Source organism: Colossoma macropomum, unplaced genomic scaffold (genome assembly GCF_904425465.1).
Source record: "Colossoma macropomum unplaced genomic scaffold, Colossoma_macropomum, whole genome shotgun sequence".
Lineage (NCBI taxonomy): Eukaryota > Metazoa > Chordata > Actinopteri > Characiformes > Serrasalmidae > Colossoma > Colossoma macropomum.
The window spans coordinates 4,459,211-4,481,468 of NW_023494801.1; the positions used below are offsets into that span (position 1 = coordinate 4,459,211).

The 22,258-nt window shown below is 39.1% G+C and overlaps 3 protein-coding genes across 4 annotated transcripts; 1 reads left to right on the plus strand and 2 right to left on the minus strand.

Annotated features, from left to right (window-relative positions):
* Nucleotides 1-700: 700 nt before the first annotated feature.
* Nucleotides 701-17,443, minus strand: LOC118821288 (amine sulfotransferase-like). Of its 2 annotated transcripts, none has more exons than XM_036589832.1 (7): nucleotides 17,343-17,443; nucleotides 7,437-7,625; nucleotides 6,173-6,381; nucleotides 5,916-6,042; nucleotides 5,472-5,566; nucleotides 3,756-3,927; nucleotides 701-911 (listed from the first exon to the last, which is right to left on the minus strand). In XM_036589832.1, exons 2-7 carry the CDS (start codon nucleotides 7,576-7,578, stop codon nucleotides 796-798), a joined length of 861 nt encoding a protein of 286 aa, XP_036445725.1. In that variant the 5' UTR covers nucleotides 7,579-7,625; nucleotides 17,343-17,443; the 3' UTR covers nucleotides 701-795. The 2 variants fall into 2 exon arrangements, with proteins under 2 accessions (XP_036445725.1, XP_036445726.1); XM_036589833.1 differs by lacking the exon at nucleotides 17,343-17,443 and adding an exon at nucleotides 9,721-9,739.
* On the minus strand, nucleotides 9,611-15,091 carry LOC118821285 (amine sulfotransferase-like). The gene is made up of 6 exons (XM_036589830.1): nucleotides 13,960-15,091; nucleotides 13,002-13,210; nucleotides 11,889-12,015; nucleotides 11,588-11,682; nucleotides 10,674-10,845; nucleotides 9,611-9,815 (listed from the first exon to the last, which is right to left on the minus strand). The coding sequence occupies exons 1-6, from the start codon at nucleotides 14,258-14,260 to the stop codon at nucleotides 9,700-9,702; spliced, it is 1,020 nt and encodes a 339-aa protein (XP_036445723.1). The 5' UTR covers nucleotides 14,261-15,091; the 3' UTR covers nucleotides 9,611-9,699.
* Nucleotides 14,619-21,068, plus strand: LOC118821286 (GTPase IMAP family member 4-like). The gene is made up of 3 exons (XM_036589831.1): nucleotides 14,619-14,730; nucleotides 18,714-19,529; nucleotides 19,995-21,068. The coding sequence occupies exons 1-3, from the start codon at nucleotides 14,700-14,702 to the stop codon at nucleotides 20,066-20,068; spliced, it is 921 nt and encodes a 306-aa protein (XP_036445724.1). The 5' UTR covers nucleotides 14,619-14,699; the 3' UTR covers nucleotides 20,069-21,068.
* The last annotated feature ends 1,190 nt before the right edge of the window (nucleotides 21,069-22,258 follow it).

The window sequence follows — 22,258 nt, forward strand, 5'->3', positions numbered from 1 at the left end:
CGTTTCTACTGTACAGAGAGGATAATTACATTTTAATTGTTCATCTTGAAGTTTCCTTTCCCTGGACTTCAGCACATAATCATATACTTTTATTGTGAATGTGCTATAAAATTATCATTTCAGGTCAGCAGAATTTCAGTTTATTATACAACGAAAACACACTAAAAGTATTGTTCATGGTAAGAAACCATGCACTACAGATGCAGCAAAGAGTGATTAGAATGAAAAACCAAGCATTTCTTTAATTTTTAAACCTGTCACTTTATTAGAAACACCTACCTTGTACTCCCACTAACTGGCCACTTTATCAGAAACACCTACCTTGTACTTCTGCTCACTGGTCACTTTATTTGAAACACCTACCTTGTACTTTCACTAACTGGCCACTTTATGAGAAACACCTACCTTGGACTCCCACTTACTAGCCACTTTATTAGAAACACCTACCTTGTACTCCCACTAACTGGCCACTTTATTAGAAACACCTACCTTGTACTTCCACTCACTGGCCACTTTATTAGAAACACCTACCTTGTACTTCTACTCGCTGGCCACTTTAATGAGAAACACCTACCTTGTACTTCCACTAACTGGCCAGTTTATTAGAAACACCTACCCTGTACTTCTACTCGCTGGCCACTTTATGAGAAACACCTACCTTGTACTTCCACTAACTGGCCTATACAGATGCAGCAGAATGTAATTAGGATAAAAAAAAACCTTTAATTTCTAAACGTGTGATCACAGTTCAGTACAGTGTTTTCATCACTTGGCTTGGTTTCCATAAAAAGTGCTTTACTTTATGTCCCATATGAACTTTAATGGAAGATCTTTCATTCTTTCCTGATAGATACGGTCAAACATCTCGTTCTGGGCCACAGTGAAGATGTTTTTCCAGTCTCCTACTGTACCTGGAACAACACACAACAGACACATCACACACACTCAACTGGTCTAAAATCTCTGAAAACTCTTCTTCTGAAATCAGTTTGTAACGTTTCAGGGATGTATAGACCTTTAAACCTTTAAAAGGCCTGGACCTGCCACTGGGCCCAAAGTTTCATTTCACACTTCAACCTCAGAACAGCTCAACTAGTTTTCACTGAAGTCCCTGTATTTACTGAACAAAAAGCCTTAATGTGTAAACAGCCAGGGATTTTAAGGGCTTAAATGGTTTACACTATGTGGAGTTTCTTTAAACTTTGAAGTGGTTCTTCACACATGAAAAAAATGGTCTTTAAATGAGCAACAAAAACAGTATATCGCTGTTGTCGGAACAAAACCTCGTATCTCCAGAATGGTAACTTTACAGGAGAAGGGAAAAACCTTCTCTACTTTTAATGTAAGTCAATGGAACCAGACATCATTCCAAGTAATTTTGGGCCGATTCTTTTAGTCCATTCATCATGTAATTTACACACAATAAGAAGGCCAACATGCATTTTCAAATTATGTCAAAAACTGAAAAACGTCAAAAATGGAGATACGAGGTTTTGTTCCGACAGCAGCGATATGTGACATTTCTTCATATCAGCATGGCATGGCATTGTTTGATGCCCTGTATTTAAATTAAAGATACCACTTCAGTGTAAATAAAGCAAAGTTTGGCTATTTGGAGTAAAAAGTTGCACAAAATAAAACAGAAAACAAAGTAACTGGGATGTTTCATGTGCATTCACTGATCACTTGACAAAGCTGTTGCTATGGAATCACATGTTGCTAAGATGTTGCCATAATGTTGCAATGCTGTCCCAGGTGGTCGCTCAGGTGTTGCTAGGCTGTTGCTATGGCATCCCAGGTGGTTGCTAAGGTGCTGCTTAGCCCTTGCTATGTTATGTGATTGCTAATGTGTTGCTTGGCCATTGCTATCTTATTCCAAGTGGTTGCTATGGTGGTCAGTGCACTCACAGAGCACTTTATTAGGAACACTATACTAATACCAGGTAGATTTTGCTCTCAAAACTAAATTATTCGTGGCATGGATTCCGCAAGATGTTGGAAACATTCTTTTGAGATTCTGGTCCGTGTTGACATGATTGCATCAAGCAGTTCAGATTTTTCAGATGCACTTTCATGCAGCAAACCTCCCATTCAACCACATCCCAAAGATGTTCTACCGGATTCGGACTTGGTGACTGTGACTGGGAAGGTCACTACAGAACACTGAACTCATTGTCATGTTCATGAAACCAGTTTGAGACGACTTTGCTTTGTGATATGATGCAGTATCATTCCATGCCTGGAAGTGGCCATTAGAAGATGGTAAATTGTGGCCATGAAGGGATGCATGAAGGGAATCGTCAGCAGCAAAATTAAAATAGCAATGATTGATCGGTGTTAATGGGCCTAAATTGTGCCCAAAAATATTCCCCACACCATTACACCACCTCCACCAGCCTGGACTGTTGATACAACGCTTTGACACAAGGGTCCATGCATTCAAATACTGTTGGTGCCAAATTGTGATCAAATTCTAACTTTAATACACCCTTCTGAGTAACTCTAGAGACTGGTGTGTGTCCAGGAGATCAGCAGCTATAGAAATACTCAAACCAGAGATCACATTTTCCCTCATGCTGATGGTTGATGTGAACATTACTCTAAGCTGCTGGTTTGTATCTGCTTGATTTAATGCACTGCACTGCTACCACACGATTAGGTGATTCAATCATTTCCTGAATGAGTAGGTGTACAAGTGATCCTAAGGCCCAATCCCATTTCTTCTTTTTACCCCTACCCCTTGTTTTCGAGTGTCACCCTAACCCCTTGGAACTGAGTTACAAGGGGTAGTGCTTGAAATCTTGCCCTATGAAATGGGACCCTCAAATTAAAAAAAAAAACAAAAAAAACATTTCTTCATTGACAACTACTAGCGCTGCTCTGTAGGCGACCCGGCCCGTCTTCAGTGATAGCAGAGAAGGGAAAAGTTCAGCTCCTCACTCCTGGGCTTCAGTTACATTTAGAGCGTCATATGCTTTCAAAGAGGGGGGGGGGCAATTATTTATTATCACCCACTGCTAATTCTTTGGTGATACGAAGCTGAAGTCAGATATTCACCAGTTTCTTGTTTGGAGGGCCATGTAGCCCCAACACTTCACCCTACCCCTCTATCTCAACAAAAACTGGGACACCCTAACCCTAGACGTGAACGCGCAAAACAGAGGGCTAAGGGCTAAGCGGTAGGGGCGAGGGGTGAAATGGGATTGGGCCTAATAAAGTGCTTGTGAGTGTATGTTTTTTCATTGGAGGGGCTCAAATGTTCTTTAAAGAACCATCCACTATTATATTACTGAACATAGTCTGCCATGACAACATATTACAGAACATAACATCTGTTATAACATGTTCATAGCATGTTTTTGTCAGTGTTACTAAGCAGGGTTACTAAAGGTTCCTGAAGGAACCAAAACTGGATCTCCTATGATACCTTGTTCCAGGTATCTTTTTTTTCGTATGTACTGGCACCTTTAGTTTATACAAAATAAGTTTTAAATTAAAAGAGGAGGTTTGGAGCCAAAACTGTATACATGACGATGGTTTGTTAGAAGCTGGTGTTGGAAACTGATAACACTGGAATTAGTGCAAATAAAGTGCAACATTACAAGGTTTAAGATGAATCAATCAGAGAACTACTGAATCAAAAACAAATGCTACTGTACAGAGTCATACTAATAAACATGTTCCTGTCCATGTATATCTCTCTCTATGTATGTCTTTAATAAGGCCTCTATGAAGTGTAATCTCAGTATTCTGACCTTTGCGCATGTATGTGCCCTGTATCATCTCAGCAGGAACAAACTCATAGTTTGCTTTGGGGTCCTTCTTCATATTTTTAAAGGTGGCTTTCTCCACAACGCGGGAGATCGCAGCTTCGTCCAGATCTCGTCCCAAAAAGCGGGAAATCTTCTCAACGGCGGACCTCAGATCCTGACATAATGCACAAAGCACAGGATGGGAGATAATAATAATAATACTGCATATTATTAAAGATGATAAATGAAATAAGGGAAAAAAATTAATATTATGAGGGGAACCAGCCCACAATTACTTTAAAGAAAGCTGAAAAATGGTCAGTTTCATGTCTGAACTAAAAGGGGAAGTTCATGAATGAACTTGAGGTTGGCTTGACAACGCTATTGCTATGGAATCACATATTGTTGCTAAGATGTTGCTATAGCATTACTATGCTGTCCCAGGTGGTCGCTCAGATGTTGCTAGGCTGTTGCTATGGTATCCCAGGTGGTTGCTAAGGTGCTGCTTGGCCGTTGGCATGTTATATGATGGCTAAAATGTTGCTTGGCCGTTGCTATGTTATTCCAGGTGGTTGCTAAGCTGGCATTACTGTGGTGTTCCTCATGGTTGCTAGTATGTGTGTATATATGTATGCTAGGAAGTGACTGAGTTTGTAGTGATAAGAGTATCATTTTAAAAGAGTAATTGTATAGTTTTATTTTTATCTTCAAATAATGTAAGAAGGTAAATAGAAGTTAAATGAACTAAAATGGCCCTGAGATGCACCAGCGACCTGTCCAGGGTGTTTCCTACCTTCTGCCAAATGACCAGCTCCAGCTCCCCCCAGCAATCCAGAAGGATAAGTGGCTTAGATAATGAGTGTGTCTGAACTAAAATGCTCAGATTACTATAACAGGTAATTGTATGTATTATTGCATATTACAAGGTCATTATTACATTATTTATACATTTTTTGTCAATTTCTAATGTAATAATTAGAACATACCCACTAAATGAAGGTGAAAAATGTTATAATTTCTTTAAAGTATTATTTATTATGTGTTTTTATAATACTTAAATTCTTACATTTTGTGTTGTTATTACATTTTATACAACAGTTAGTTCCGGCCACGCAAGCTGATTGGTTGAGAAGCGTTCTAACTGTGCTGTTATTTCACCATAACATCATGTTTTTTTCACGAACACTATATCACTCCGCTGAGATGCCGTTGCTAAGCAACAGCTGTAGGAGACGCTCAAGCCATTTGAACGTTTTTACTTCTTACTTTGCCACAAACAGAAAATGGACATTAAGATCACATTTGACCGACAGATTTGGTCAGACTCTGAAGATGAGACTACACTAAATTCCCAAACTGTCAGTTGGTCTGTGTGGAGCTGGAGAACGAACTGCCGGCTGTGCAGCGAGTGAGCGGAGTTCGTTACTCTGACGAAGCAACAAGCTGCTTGTTAAGGAACTATAATTTGGTGAAGGAACTGCGAACATTAAAACATATTAAACGCCGCGTTCACGGCCCAGTTTATTAATTTATTACTTTATTTATTTAACTGTTGTATAAAAGCAATAGAACACTCGAGGAGTGTGTTATCAAGAATAACATCACGGCTGTGATTTCGGCTCGTGCCTTAGATCCTCACAGCCTTGATGTTATTTGCTCTTGTGTTCTATTGCTCTATTGCTTAAATGAAGTGGAATCTCTTTCGTGCATTTATCTTACCATGATCATGTCCTCATAGGTCAGGAACAGGATGTTGTACTCATCTCTGTGTGTGTGCCACTCACTGATGTGATCGAACCACGATGATCCATTAACTGTAATATCCAGCAGCAAACAGACAAACAGAGACGGTCAGTTTTGTATAAACCCATCAAAATCCCAGGCACATTATTCAGCATCTACAGGGACTTTAATGCAAACTGGCTGAGCTATTCTTAGATTATAGAAGTGTGTAATAAAACTTTAGGCCCACTGATGAACCCTTGCCATTTAAGGGGTTAAACAAATGCTGTTCTGTCTCTGCTTCTGGGTTTAGAAATCTGCTTAGAACGTTCCACATTGATACATTCTGTATGTTTATGCACTTACAAGCTATTCTCACAATGTCTTCATGCAGAAACTCTCAATGTAGACCCTCACAGTCGCTCTGGGATTCAGTCTTACCGTATCCAGCGAGGAACTGCTGCAGAAACTCCTCAAAGCTCTTGGGGGTCTCAAAGTTTGTCCATGCATGGCAGAAGTGGAAATAAGACACCGCAACATCTTTAGGGTTCCTGGCCACGTAAACGATCTAGCATTTAAAACCAGACAAAAATAGAGGATGTAACACCATTACAAACAAAAAATAAAATCAGTATTAAAATCTTTTGGAATTATTCCATTTTTGGCCAAAAGCAGCCTCAGAGTGTCTCCTACTCTACCTTTGCCTTTTTGTCCTTGAGTCCAGGTGGCATGAGCGCGGGTGTGAGGTGCGAGGTGAAGAAGCGTGGAGAGGCTCGAGAGGAATAATCCAAGTGTCCCTCTAGATACTCCAGCCACGGCATTTTCTCCAGATTGTTGGGAAATTCAGCTTCATCCGTGAAGTCTGACTCACAGATCAGCATTATGATGTTCTGTGTCCATATCGTTCCTGTGAAAACATGCTTGGTTTACATCAAATTACAAATGTCACAGTAAATTAGGATAGTTACTTGAAGTAAGTTTAGCCTGAGAAAACAAAAAGCATTACTATTTTTTAATATTAACACAAAAAGCCCTACTTTTTTCTCATCTGAGTTGACAAGCATGCAAATTCCAGGCACTTACAATTGTGGTTAGGTTAAAAAGTCACTTCTGACACACCTTTTGTATAGTTTGTTGGCATGGAGGTGGCATCTAATGGCAGTTTTGGTGACCTTAAGTTGTCACCATCTTCTGCAAACTGTGATCCTCAGTGAAATGTTTGCCTCTCTAGCCATCCTCCCAAGTTCACTACAGCTCTGGTTGTTTTAAACTTTTTAATTGTTGCCCTAACAGTGTATATGAACATTTTGGGCATGTAGCTATTGTTTTAAAGCCATTGTCAGATTTATGAAAGCACTATTAGGTTTAATTTTGTTTGTGTATTCTCTATTCTTCATGTTGATGAATGTTGAGAAAAATGTTGATTTCATAAAATTTTTGTGCATATCTGTGTCTACAAAACCAATTTCACATTAAAACACATGAAATTGGGTTTTACTTACAGACTGAACTTATTAACCACAACTATATTTCCTATGAAGTTTTTCTATCCATCTGCTCCAAAGGAGCCAATGTAAAATGAGCTGATTGCACTTTTTCAATTAAAAAAATAAATAAGTCCCTGAGCACTGCACTTAGTTACAAAGTAAAATCTCAGTATTCTAAACACTGTTAGAACCTACGTGTTAGAAAACATTAAAACATTAAAGTTGCCATGATGCCTATCCATTCCTGTATTTACACAAGATTTTTTCTACTTTTTTACCAAATAGAATCCCACCAATCAGCATGCTCTGCATGTGTTTTACCCTCAGATACTTCGTTACTGAGTAACAACCATTACGGATGTAATAAGTCTGGGAATTGAAGGCATTACTAACAAATGCTGTAAATGATAATGACATCGTGGTTACTACCCCTCATTCATTGTTAGCATGCTAGGTTGAACTAACAATCTCTCACCTGACTTTGGATAGGTCACCAGAAAAATGTCACTGTCTCGTATCTCGAAGCTCTGAAGGCAGTCGATGTTCTCTACCTTCAGCATATCAAGTGGAAAAACATAACCTTTATATCTGCAGAGGTAGTCGTTGAGCTTTTCCATTATAACAGCTGGAGGTGCTATGCAGTCTTAATCCTGTTGCTGCTGCTCTGCAAAGTACACAGACAAACAATGAGGCAGTAAGATTGCAGTTCAAGTGGACTTTGGAACCGTCCTCTGCAACTCCACAGTAGCATTCAAGCCTAATGTACAGCAGTGACATACAGTGGTTTATGTGTTTCAGGGTGTTTACATTCAAAATACATTCATGGGCAATTAGGAAATGAAGTGGGACCATATTACTACTGTACATAAGCCCATAGGGATATGGATATATGGTTATACGGTATATGATTATATCTCAGTTTGTTCACTCTATTGTAGTGCAGTCCATTTACTTTAAGTCAGTCTGACAATAAAAGGTGCTGTAAAAACAGGTTAATCAGTAAATATGCATTGCTAACTCTCATAGCACTCACGCTTAGGGATAAAAATATTAGATAAGGTGGGCTGGCAGGCAGCTGTACCTTATGAACTTTATTTAAGGAGGTACGGTGGTTAGGGTTTACTGTAGTCTTTTGCACTTTTACTTATCTATGGTAGTTATGAGTGGATCAATAAAAGTCTTGAGTTAGCTAGAACGCCATGGAAGAAGCAAGAGGAGCAAACTGTTATGGTCAGTTTGAACAAACATACATACATGCATACATATATATATATATATATATCACCTGTCATATGTTATATGTCCTGTAAGTTGAGTTTGTGTTAAACTGACAGGTCTTTTGTGGTGATTTCCCGGTGGTTAACCCCTTAAATGGCCAGAACCCAAACAACAAAGCAAAATACAATCAAGAAACATACAGTATTGTGCAATATTTACAGATCATCTCTTCTTTCTTCCACAGGTTCATTTTTTTGGGGGTTGGTTTCCTGTCCAGGAAATCGGGCTATAGAGTAATTCAGCTCCACTTCTGTAGCCAGTGATGTTACTATAGTATTTGCTAACTGGCAGCTGGTGCGAGTGGATCAGTCTTTAAACACCTCAGTGTCACTGCTGGACTGAGAATAGTCCACCAACCAAAAACATCCAGCCAACAGCGTCCTGTGGGCAGCGTCCTGTGACCACTGATGAAGGACTAGAGGATGACCAACACAAACTGTGCAGCAGCAGATGAGCTGTCGTCTCTGACTTTACATCTACAAGGTGGACTGACAAGGTAGGAGTGTCTAATAGAGTGGACAGGGAGTGGACACAGTCTTTAAAAACACCAGCAGCACTGCTGTGTCTGATCCACTCGTACCAGCACAACACACACTAACACACCACCACCATGTCAGTGTCACTGCAGTGCTGAGAATGATCCACCACCCAAATAGTACAGACACATCAAACAAAGAAGCTTTGGAGGTGTGTCTGCAGATTTCTTTGAGAAACTGAGAGTGAGTGTCCTGAAAAGAATGGAAGCTGGAATAAAGCTGTAATAAAGTGTGGACACACTAAATACCGAAAAAATACTGTAAAATACCATAAAAATACTGAAAATGTGAGGCTTCTACTTTTTTCCTTATGCCAACAATGTCCTGTGGGCGGCTTCCTGTGACCACTGATGAAGGACTAGAGGATGACCAACACAAACTGTGCAGCAGCAGATGAGCTATCGTCTCTGACTTTACATCTACAAGGTGGACCGAGGTAGGAGTGTCGAATAGAGTGGACAGTGAGTGGACACAGTGTTTAACAACTCCAGCAGCACTGTATCAGGATTCCCATTTGCTGTCACTCACCAACCCACTTACATTAGACAAAATGTGGCAATTTTACCAGGGCAGTAATGTCAACACATTTCCCTGGACTTCTGCACTTACTTATTTGTACTGTAAATTTACTGTGAAATCATTATTGCAGGTTTTCAGTTTATCATACAGAGAAATGCTCTAAACTACTGTCCATGGTAAGTGACCGTATACTACAGATACAGCAGAGAGGGATCAGGTTGAAAAACATAAAAGTATTTCTTTGATTTCTCACTTTATCAGAAGCACCTACCTTGTACTTCCACTCAATGTCCACCACAGATGCAGAAGAGAGTGATTAAGTTGAAAATTCCTTTAATTTCTAAACATGTCATCACAGTACAGTACAGTGTTTTCATCACATGCTATGGTTTCCATAAAAGTGCTTTAATTTATGTCCCATATGACCTTGAATGGAAGATCCTTCATTTTTTCCTGATAGATACAATCAAACATCTCATTCTGGGCCACAGTGAAGGTGTTTTTCCAGTCTCCTACTGTACCTGCAACAACACACAACAGACACATCACACACACTCAACTGGTCTAAAATCTCTGAGAACTATTTATTTAAACAACAAAATCAAAATGAACCACATGGTAAAGTTACAGGGATGTAGGACCTTTAAAGGGCTAAAAACCTTTACATTATAAATTCATTCATGCAAAAATGGTCCTTAAATGAGCCCTTGCAATGAAAAACAGTATATCTGAGATTTTAATCATATAAGAGCATAGTATGGCATTGTTTGAAGCCATGTATTTAAAATAAAGAGGTCACTAAAATGTAATAATAAAGTGTAGTTGCACAAAATAAATTAAAAACCAAAATAACTGATAATCCAAAAAGGTTGAAATGGTTAATATGCTCAAATGATCTTTAAAGAACCATCCATTAAACCATGCACTGTTATATTACTGAGCATAATCTGCTATGAGAACATATTACAGAATATAACATCTGCTATAACATGTTTATAGCATGGTTTTGTCAATGTTACTTAGCAGGGTTTAAGTGAGGTGTTACCAAAGGATCTTGAACCAAAAGTGGTTCCTCTACAGCCTTTTTTTGTTTGCACTGGTGTGTAAAAAGAACAAAAAACTGGATTTTTAATTAAAAGTGGACGTTTGGAGCCAAAACTGCATACATGATGAATAGTCTGTTAAAGGCTGGTGTTGGAAACTGATAACACTGGAAACACTGTGAGTAGATAGATGAAGATAAATCAATCAGAGAACTACTGAATAAGAACAAATGCTACTGTACAGAGTCAAACTAATAAACCTGTTGCTGTCCATTCATAAGACTCTGTATATGTCTTTAATAAGGCCTCCATGAAGTATAATCTCTGAATTCTGACCTTTGCGCATGAATTTTCCCTGTAAAGTTTCAGTAGGAAGGAACTCATAGTTGGCTTTGGGGTCCTTCCTCATATTTTTAAAGGTGGCTTTCTCCACAACACGAGAGATCGCAGCTTCGTCCAGATCTCGTCCCAAAAAGCAGGAAATCTTCTCTACTGCCGACCTCAGATCCTGACATAATGCAGAAAGCACAGGATGGGAGATACTGTGTACTATTAAAGATGATAAATAATCTTCATGAAATAAGAGAAAAAGGGAAATGCTCTTAAAAATAACAGTTTTATTAGGGCAATACGGGAACTAGCCTACATATCATTTACAGAATACTGAAAAATTAATGTCTAAACTGAAGTTCATGAACGAACTCGAATTTGGCTTGACAAAGCCATAAAACATTGCCGTGCTGTCCCAGGTGGTTGCTTATGTGTTGCTAGGCCATTGCTATGGCATCCCAGGTAGTTGCTAATGTGTTGGTTAGCCATTGCTGTGTTATTCCAGATGGTTGCTAAGGTGTTGCTACGGCATTACTATAGTGTCCCAAGTGGTGTGCTAGGAAGTAACTGAGTTTGTATCTATGAGTGTCATTTTAAAAAGGGAACTGTTATAATTTCATTTTATCTTAAACATAATAAAACGATTTGAACTAAAAAGCTCTCATTACTACAAAATGTTGCAATGCAATGACACTTTTACATTATTTGTACACTTTTTGTCAATTTATAATGTAATAATCTGAATATACCTCACTAAATTCATGTGCGAAAATGCCGTTATGGTGTTAAAGCGTTATAATTATAAGGATTTATTACATTATTACCAAATAATGACTTTATATATTTTTATAATACTTACATTCCTACATTTGGATGGTTATTACATTATGAAATGAACCTTTTTCATGCATTTATCTTACCATGATCATGTCCTCATAAGTCAGGAACAGGATGTTGTACTCGTCTCTGTGCATGTGCCACACTCGGATGTGATCAAACCACGATGATCCAGCAACTGCAAAGTCCAGCAGCACGCAGAGACGGTCAGTTTTGTATTAAATGAATGCCATCCTGTCTCTGCTTGCGGGTTTTGAAATCTGCCAAGAACACTCCACGTTGATAAATTCTGCATGTTTATGCATTTTTGAACTATTCTCACAATTTCTTTATGCAGAAACTCTCAATGTAGACCCTCACAGTCGCTCTAGGATTCAGTCTCACCGTATCCAGTGAGGTACTGCTGCAGAAACTCTTCAAAGCTCTTGGGGGTCTCCAGGTTTGTCCACGCATGACAGAAGTGGAAGTAAGACACTGCCACATCTTTAGGGTTCCTGGCCACGTAAACGATCTAGACAAAAATAGAGAATGATTCATTTTATAAAGTTATTTTGAGTTTGCTGAAACAGCACCACATATATTGACACGCAGAACTGTGCAAATGTCAGAGAGCACCATTCATTTAGTTAATCTCCAGGCCAAATTTCCAGTTATTCATTTCTATTCATTTCTGCATGGCTATTTCTATTAGGATGTGGCTCCTAACAACCACCTAGAAGACCCGGTAGTCGCAAAAACTGCCCCCATCAGATAAACAGCACTTAAAGCCTCAGGCATTTCTGTCCATCCTTCCACTGTGAGAAGACGACTCAGCGCTGTGGGTCTGAAAGGATGTGTAGCTGATCAAGAAGAACCTCACTGAGAAAAGGAGACGGACACATCAAACAAAGAAGCTGAACGATGGACTGACCACCCCAGAGTCCAGACCTCAACACCACTGAATGTGTTTGATTACTTCAGAAAATCATCAACCAGCTTCTAAGACTGAACTTTGGAGGTGTGTCTGCAGATTCTTTGAGGAACTGAAAGTAAGTCTCCTGAAAACAATGGAAGCTGGAATGAAGCTGTAATAAAGTGAGGACACACTAAATACTGAAAAAATACTGTAAAATGCCATAAAAATGCTGAAAATGTGAGGCTTCTGCTTTTTTCCTTATGCTGAAAAATAAATACCTTGCACTTAGTGGCTATTTTGTCTGGGAATTGAAACAAATAATGATCTCTAACTTTGGCACAGTACTTTATGATCTCATTCAAAGTCTATTCTTGGTTTAATATGATTTAACTGATCTGAAACTAATCTGTTAAATCATTAAATCTGCATTTATCTTTAATTGTGTTGCTGTAAAATAATTTAATCTTTTTGTATGCCAGATGAAAGCCTATGGGACTTTTTTTTAGAAGTACTTATTTTAAAAAACAACTAAAAATAAATGTAAAAAATAAATAAATGTGAAGAAATTTTTTGGAAACTGCCATTTGTGCCTCCTACTCTACCTTTGCCTTTTTGTCCTTGACTCCAGGGGGCATGAGTGCTGGTGGGAGGTGCGAAGCGAAGAAGCGTGGAGAGGCTCGAGAGGAATAATCCGAGTGTCCCTGCGGATACTCCAGCCACGGCATTTTCTCCAGATTGTTGGGAAATTGAGTCTCATCTGTGCAGTCTGACTCACATATCAGCATTATGATGTTCTGCGTCCATATCGTTCCTGTGAAAACACGCTTTGTTTACATCAAATTACAAATATATCACAGTAAATTAGAATATTTAGCTTGATAGTCTCACAAATTTGAAGGGTTAAAAGTCAAACCTTCAACCCTCCTGATGTGTTTCTAAGTTTAAAAATGCAGGAAAATATTTTTAATAATTTTTGAAGCATGAAGCCTTTTCTGCTGAGCTCAATTAGGGTAATGAACATGTTTACATTACACATACAGAGTTCAGGTCAGTTTGACCGAGCATTAATAATAGTGATCGATTCTTTTCATATATTTATTGACTGAACTAATTAACCATCATGAACTTTTTCTACCCATCTGCCCCAAAGGTGACAATAATTATGGAATCGTTTGTACTTTTTTTAATAAAAACAATCCCAAGGCATGCTCTTAATAACATCTCAATATTCTGAATGCTGTTAGAATCTACATTTGTGAGAAAAAGTTAAAACGTTGAAGTCGCTGTTATGCTTATCCATTACTGTACATATATACTTTTTTTTCTACTTCTTTATCAAATAGAATCCCACCAATCAGTCCCACTCTGCATGTGTTTTACCCTAAATCAGTTTGCATTGTTTTCCAGGTAGTTTCTGAGTAATAACCATTACGGATGTAATAAGTCTGGGAATTGTAGGCATTACTAACAAATGCTGTAAATTATAATGACATCGTCGTTACTACCCCCTCATTCATTGTAGCACTGTTAGCACGCGAGGCTGAACTAACACTCTCTCACCTGACTTTGGATAGGTCACCAGAAAAATGTCACTGTGTCGTATCTCGAAGTTCTGTAGGCAGTCGATGTTCTCTTCCTGCAGCATATGAGTTGCAAAAATGTAGCCTTTATATCTGCAGAGATAGTCGTTGAGCTTTTCCATTCTAACAGAATGAATGCTATACAGTCTTAATCCTGTTCCTGCTGCTCTACAAAGTACACAGACAAGCAGTGAGGCAGTAAGATTGCAATTCAAGTGGACTTTGGAACCGTCCACTGCAACTCCACAGTAACATATAGTGCTAATATACAGCACTGACATACAGAGGCTTATGTATGGATGTATAGATTCAAATTAAATTTATGTGCATTTAGAAAATGAAGTGCAACCACTTTAATACTGTATATAAGCCCATATGGATATGGATATACGGTTATAAGATATGTGGTTACATCTCAGTTTGTTCACTATATTGCAGAGCTTCTCCGTGTACTTTGAGTCAGCCTGACAATAAAAGGTGCTGTAAAAACAGGCTAATCAGTAAATATGCACAACTCTCACAACACTCACATTCAGGAATAAAATGTTAGATAATGTGGGTTGGCTGGCAACCGTACCTTATGAACTTTGCTTAAGGAAGTAAAGTATTTAGTGTTTATCGTACACTTTTACACATCTATGTGTCTTGTGTTGATGAATGTAGGCTAGTTATGAGTGGATCAATGAAAATCGTAAACTAGCGGAGAACATATAGAAGGCCATGGAAGAAGCAAGAGGAGCAGACTGTCACGGTCAGTTTGAACATATTTATATGTACATCACCTGTCATATATTAAAGGTCCTGTAAGTTCAGTTTGTGTTAAACTGATAGGCTGTGTTTTATGGCGATTTCCCTGTACATACCACCAGTCTTTTTTCCACAGGCTAATCATTTTGGACTGGTTTCCCAGACATGGATTAACTGTAGTCCTGGACTACATAGTATTTTCTAGGTCGAGACTGTCTATTCAAAGTGAATTACAATCTATAGTAAGTAGGCTTGATCCCTCTCTGAGAAACCAGGCCATAGAGTGATTCAGCCTTACTTACCTAAGCTCCACTTACCATATAGGAGCACTTTGCAGTTCTACAATTACAGACTGTAGTCCAGCTCTTTTTTACCCTGTTCTTCAATGGTCAGGACCCCCACAGGACCACCACAGAGCAGGTATTATTTGGGTAGTGGATGATTCTCAGCACTGCAGTAACGCTGACTTGGTGATGTAATTTGTCTTCTTAAAGCAGATACATTATTATATGTCATAAAATAAATAGTATTAAATGTTATTGTACTCAGAACTTCGCAAAAAGGTTAAAAAGAGGAGAGAAAGGTGGAGCTGAAAGGGAAAGAGAGAGTGTTCTCAGCAGTGCTGGTTCTAGACCATCTGAACTGGGGAAGCCAGGCTGGGACCAGTGGGTATGTTAGAGGGGCCAATTACTTTTTACCTTATCGTGTAATGCAGGCATTAAGAGGTGAAAGTCAGTGTTCCATATCATTCAACATTTTATTTACGCAGTTTTCAGCTACATTTTCACTTTGTTCTGTGAGCTTTTGAAAGGACTAAAATGTCTGCATGCAAAGCCAAACGCTGAGTCAATGTTTTTTGAATATTTAAGTCAGGGGTGGATGTTGTACCAGGCCACCTTGAAACTCTTCCTCCTGTCTTCCCTCAGAGTCCAGGGACATTTTAAAAATTGGCTGCGCTTGAGGATCATCTCCACATTTGCTGATATTTGCAATTTTCATCAACAGAAAGTTAACATAACAAAGTAACACTACAGAAAATGTCTAACATCAACCTTGTACACATCTAAATATTACATGGATGTTTAGGTTACTGTCAAGCAATCACAAACCTACATATATGTATAGACACCATATAAACTGACTAACAGAGAGATCTTTAACATCACAAACCTGATGGTGATATGGTTATGGCTTCTTTCTCCGTCTCACACTTAGCTTCCACCTCACCCTCAGCCTCACTTCCAGAATGTCCATCTGTCTCTACCTGCTCTATTGTGTCCTCACTGTCCGAACCAGTTTCTCCACTTGACCACACTTGCTGCTCAGCCTGTGCGGTGGCTTGTCCCATAGATATACAAACCTAGACGCTGCGTTGGGCCCAGCCAGGCATGTCAACGGCACCGCCATTTTGGGGCGGTCAACATAGCTGCTGGAGTGCATTCAGTACCATTAGAGAGCAGCGGTTTAAGAAAGATACTGTCCAAAATTACATTATTTCAAGAATATTGCAACCCAGAAGGATAAGCGGTTTAGATGATGTATGTATGTATGTATGTAAGAATATTGCACTCTAATAGTCTATTCAGGGGATCTTAACGTTATGTAGTAGTTATTTATTTACAATGATGGTTAAAGCTTTGTAGCGGTAAGTTACAGCATTCCTTAATCTGTGTAGATATTCATAATAGATTAATGTTAGAACCTTCTTACACAAACCTGAAGTTACGTTTTTATTTGCCAGCTTCTTGTTTGAATTTTCCCGTTTCACCTTAAATGGTGCATCAGCCAGCTTCTTGTTGGAATTTTCCCGTTCCACCTTAAATGGTGCAGCTTCAGACACCAGAAAGTGACTGCTGCACCATTTAAGGTGGAACTGGAAAACTTGAATAAGAGGCTGGCGAATAGAAGGTCAACTGTTTTGGAAGTTTATTGCACATTATTTTTATGTGTATTAAGATTAGAAGTGATTCACACATTGATGGATTTGCTGATGTGTCTGATTGTGTTTCTCGCGCTAAACTCAGTTTTTAATGTCAGGTACAGACTGAACAGGAAAGTCCTGCTGGTCTGGACGGCTAATTATCACGATCAGTTATTAAAAAAGTACAAGCTACCGAGAGCAGCCAGCGCAGCCTGGGTTAATCTCTGTCTGAGGATTATAACAAAACAGATTTGGTGAAAATCGGTTGAGTAATAAGGAAGTTGTGGCTGATTTAATCCTGAGACTCATCGTCTCTCAGTACAAGTGAATCTGTTCACGAGCGGATCTTGACCTCTCCAACATGGCGGCCGCGCAGACGTATCGCCTCAGATAGAGAACAACAAACACGGCATCTGGATATGTATATCTGTGGCTCTTCCCCACCTGAAATATCTGGCTGTGTCTGACTTCCTGCACGACTGTCTTATTTTTGGGAATAAGGGAAAATATAAAACACTTTTCTTCTTCATTTTGGAAAGAGAGTTCTGCGTTAGCTTGCTAGCGAACATTATACATGTACGTAGCTATGCAACGTACTTCGTAATGTAACACGTTCTCAACAACTCTAGCCTACATGACTGTTGGTATAAATAGATGTAGCACATTTATACAGCTTTAACAAACATTTTACTCACCTTTTTTTCTTTTTTACTTCTCTTTTTAGCGCTTTCGGCTCCGGAAGGGAAACTCGGTCCATCACCTAAACGGTCCGACTGGAAAATGTGTTCTTTCGTGTGCCGCTTTGTCGCGAGAGTGAGGAGACTCATTTAGGGGGGCGAAGTGTGGGGGGGCCGAGGTGTGTGGGGTGGGGGGGCAAGCTTGTTGTCCCAGTGGCCATTCTTATCTAAATGGTTCTTCAAGGGTTCTTTAGTAAAGAAAATGGGTCTATATAGAACCATGAACACCCAAAGAACGCTTTGCATGATTAAAGGGCTTTTTGTATCTTTAAAGGGAATGTGATGCTGTAGATGGTTCTATACAGAAACTTTTTAAAAGAGTTCTGCTTTTGTTACAATGTCAAGCTTGTAATAATAGAAGAACCCTTTTGGGTGCTACATAGAACCTTTTTCAAAAAGGTTCTACAATCTGAAGATCACTTCCATGATGCAAAGAACCCTTTAATCATGCAAATGGTTCTTTGAGTGTTCATGGTTCTGTACAGAACTATTATATTTACTAAAGAACCCTTAAAGAACCATCTTTTTAAAGAGTATAGCAAACCAAATACATAAGATGCTGGTGGGTGCATGACATTATTAATTAAAAGTCATTTTTTGTGTGGTGGGGGGCATTAATTGTTTTTGCACTGGGCTCATAAGATCCTAGTTACACCACTGGACACAGCAGAGCTGCTGGAGATTTTAAACACCTCAGTGTCACTGCTGGACTGAGAACCAAAAACATCCAGCCAACAGCGTCCGGTGACCACTGATGAAGGTCTAGAGGATGACCAACACAAACTGTGCAGCAGCAGATGAGCTATCGTCTCTGACTTTACATCTGCAAGGCGGACTGACAAGGTAGGAGTGTCTAATAGAGTGGACAGTGAGTGGACACAGTGTTTAAAAACTCCAGCAGCACTGCTGTGCCTGATCCACTCAGACCAGCGCAACACACACTAACACACCACCACCACCTCAGTGTTACTGCAGTGCTGAGAATGATCCACCACCCAAATAGTACCTGCTCTGTGGGGGTCCAGACCATTGAACAACAGAGTGAAAGGGGGTTATGGTTATTCATTATGTCATAAACACATTAAAGAACATTAATAAGCAGTTATAACACGTGAAAAAAGCGCAACAAATCTCAGACGTTGCTGGTTACTGGTCTTTTCCACCAGTCAGCATTAAATTTGTGTCTGACTGGACAGAAATGAACGAACGAAAGTATGGAATAAAAAAAAAAGTAAAAGATTCAGTCACATCAGCTAAAAATAAAAAAGTCAAAATGTTCCTCTGCACTGAGCTGAGGAAATGCAAGTCTCTCTCTCTGTTCTTCTACAGGCCGTTCACAGTCTCTCTCGCCCAGCCCGAGCCTAAATTTGGTTCTAATTGGTGAGAGAGAGGCGGGTAAGAGCGCAGTCGGCAACGCCGTCCTGGGCACCAAGGCGTTTGACGAGGTGGGGATGAGGACCAGAGTGAGTGTCCGTCGCGAGGGCATGGTCAGGGGACAGCGGGTGTTGGTGGTGGACACTCCAGGCTGGGAGTGGTTCAACCTGGGCGGCAGCCGGGCATCACCTGAACATGTGAGAAAGCAGATGGTGGCTAGTATGAAGCTGTGCCATCCTGGTGCTCATGCACTGCTCCTGGTGGTCCCGCTATCCTTCTCCTTTTCAAGCCGCGAGCGCCGCGTCGCGGAGGAACATGTGGAACTGTTTGGTCCACAAGCTTGGAGCCACACGCTGGTGCTTTTCACCGTGAAGGACACCAAGCAGCTGCATCCAACCACCATCCAGGAGGAAGTGGAGGACAACGCAGAGCTGGAGAAGCTGGTGGAGAAATGCGGCAGGCGCTACCACGCCCTCTACAGTCAAACCGGCGGTGGGGAAGACCTAGTGGCTAAACTTCTGGCTAAAATCCAAGCGATGGTTTCTGCTAATGGAGAATCAGTGATCCTCAGTGAGGAGGTGATGAAGCTGGCCAGGGAGAGAGAAGAGGAGGAGGAGAGGCAGGAGGAGGTAGAGAGGAAGGAGAAAGAAGAGAAAGTGCGAAGATGGAAGGAGGCACTCAGGAAAAAGGAGATGGAGGAGGGGGAGGGCTCGGAGGATGAAGAAGAGGAGGAGATGGAGGGACGGAGGAGAAGAACTGAGACAGCAGAGAGTTAGTATAACCTTTAACCTTTATCAGCACATGTGAAATAACCTACAACTCATACTGAGAAATATGCAGTCATTCACTTTGGATAATGTTCTGAAATTATGTCTTATATATATATATATATATATATATATATATATATATATATATATATATATATATATATATATGCTACAAAAAGTGTTATTTTGGCAAGTATGAACATCTTAAACATCTTAAATATAGTCAATAATATATATAATTATTCTGTCACTAATAATACTAGATATAGAAGAAAACATATCTAGAAATATTACAAATATACAAATCTTTTTGCAACAGTCTTATGAGAAATATTCCATATATTCCGTATATTGACCTTCTGGATTACAAAGTTCAAACTGAGGATCTGAAGAGATTCTAAATGCTTCATTTTTTATTCATTTCATAATCCTGTGTAAATGTGTCCATGTTGTATGTTCTAAACAGGCTTTGAAGCTCAGGACTCCTCAGAGATCTTGAGCAGCAGACCAGACTCTCGTGTTTGTTGTAAGACACAGTAATGTAGAAGAGAAAAATGAAGGGAGGATGAGAAGACAGAGAAGTCCCAGCGATGGAACACGGAGAATTTTCTTCTATATGAAATAGGAGTCTTAACAAAACCTCTACATCTCTTTCTCTATCGCTGCTGTCGGAATAAAACCTTGTATCTCCATTTTTGTCAGTTTTTCAGTTTTTGACATAATTTGAAAATACCTGTTGTTCTTTATACTGTGTGGACATTTCATGATGAACGGACCAAAAGAAACGGCCCAAAATGACTTGGAAAAAAGTCTGGTTCCATTGACTTACATTAAAAGTAAAGTATGTTTTTTTATTTCTTCTGTAAAGTTACCATTTTGGAGATACAAGGTTTTGTTCCCATAACTGCGATATGTACTTCTTTGCACAGAATTATGTGAAATTCCATTTGAAATGCAACATAAACATGTCATAATAGATGACAAAATGTGTCTAAGTGTCAAAGCACTTAATGACCAAAGAGGTAAAGCAGGGTCATCTTTATTTTGTCAGTCCAGAAATGAGGTGTTGCACTGAAAATAATATAGTTGTTCAAAGTAAAATATGAGGACTTTTATTTTGGAAAATATCTCAGTATCTCAGTAAAATGACATAGTAGTCCATATTAATGTCATGTAAAACGTATACTTCATGAATGTTGATTTAAACATTCATTAAAATGTTGAGAAATGTTTATGTATGTTATGAATGTGTAATGCAGACACCCTTCAAGTGTTACCGAAAATGCGTTATATGGAAACAAATACAATTTGCAAGTTCTTATATAGGGTTATGATATCATATGTCATAATGCAAACTGGAAGTTTCTTTGGCAGTGGCAGTATAATGTGTTATGAACACTATTTATAATGCATTATGTAGCCATGTTAATGCCATATGAAGCCACTGTAAAGTTTTATTTAACACTACTATTTTACTAATGCATTTTGTCCATTCCAACTTGTTTACAAACTTCAGATAAACCAAATATTATTATGCATATTTTGATGTTGTCTAGGTCCATCCTTATTCAGTACCTCTAAAAGCTCCTTCACAGAATGTTATTAAATGACAGGGATACAAATACACTGTCTGATGTGTAAGATATTGTTCTGCAGTTTTGAGATAAATGTTTGCTACATGCAGGGTGTTCTAAGGCAAAACAGTCGCCAAAGAAAACTTGTTTTTCACATTTGTCACTATTTTACCATCATCAACAGTTCATGTAACACTCAGAAGACATGTGTAGGTACTCTGGTGGTTCTGGATAGTAAATAAAATGTCTATATTTGTGTTGTAGTCATGGCGACCCCTGGTTCCTATCACCACTACTGTAAAGACATCTGAGTTTCGCATCATACCTGGCTGACTCAACATTTGAATTACACCAAAATTTTGAAATATCAGAGGGTCAACATTTTTCCTGTACGTAGTATCTGACCTCACTCATGTTCTTGTGGCTGAATGCAATTAAGTCCTCACAGCAATGTTCCTCTTCAGAAGAGTAGAGGCTGTTACTGCATCAAAGGAGAACAAAACCAGTATTAACGCCCTTCATTTTCGAAGAAACGATGATGTATGAGCCGCTTAATTGACAACATGGCAATAATTCGTCTATAAGGAAGATGCAGAAGTCAGTCTTTTTGAGTAGAAGTACATTTATTGCAGAATTTGTGTGAATTACTAATAAGAGAAATACTTATTCATTCATTCAGTACCATTCTAGCTGAAATGATGTTCTTACATTCATACAACAGCTTAAAAATAAAACTGTTTTTCACAAGAAAATTAGGCCAATGTTCATCAAAGCTATCAGCTCTTCAGATCTCTTCTGATCTAACATCAGCTGAGGACCACAACTGTCACCACAGCTCGTCATTCTCACGCTTCGGTATGTAAAAGAAACACATTCACACTTAAACTTGCTCACAAAGATACATTAGGCACTTAAAAAAACAATTTATTGTACAATAAAATTAGTAATTGTTCATGACAACTACATAGACACAATACAGACCTACATAAACATTAATAAGCACTTAATCTAGTAGATGTCATTTGTCATAAAGGTTGCATTTGCCAGCATTCATGTAAAGACAGATTTTTTTTCTGACATTAGGTTATGAACTGACAGATGTAAGCTACATTGGCCGAAAGTATGTGGACGCCCCTCCTAATTATAGAGTTCAGGT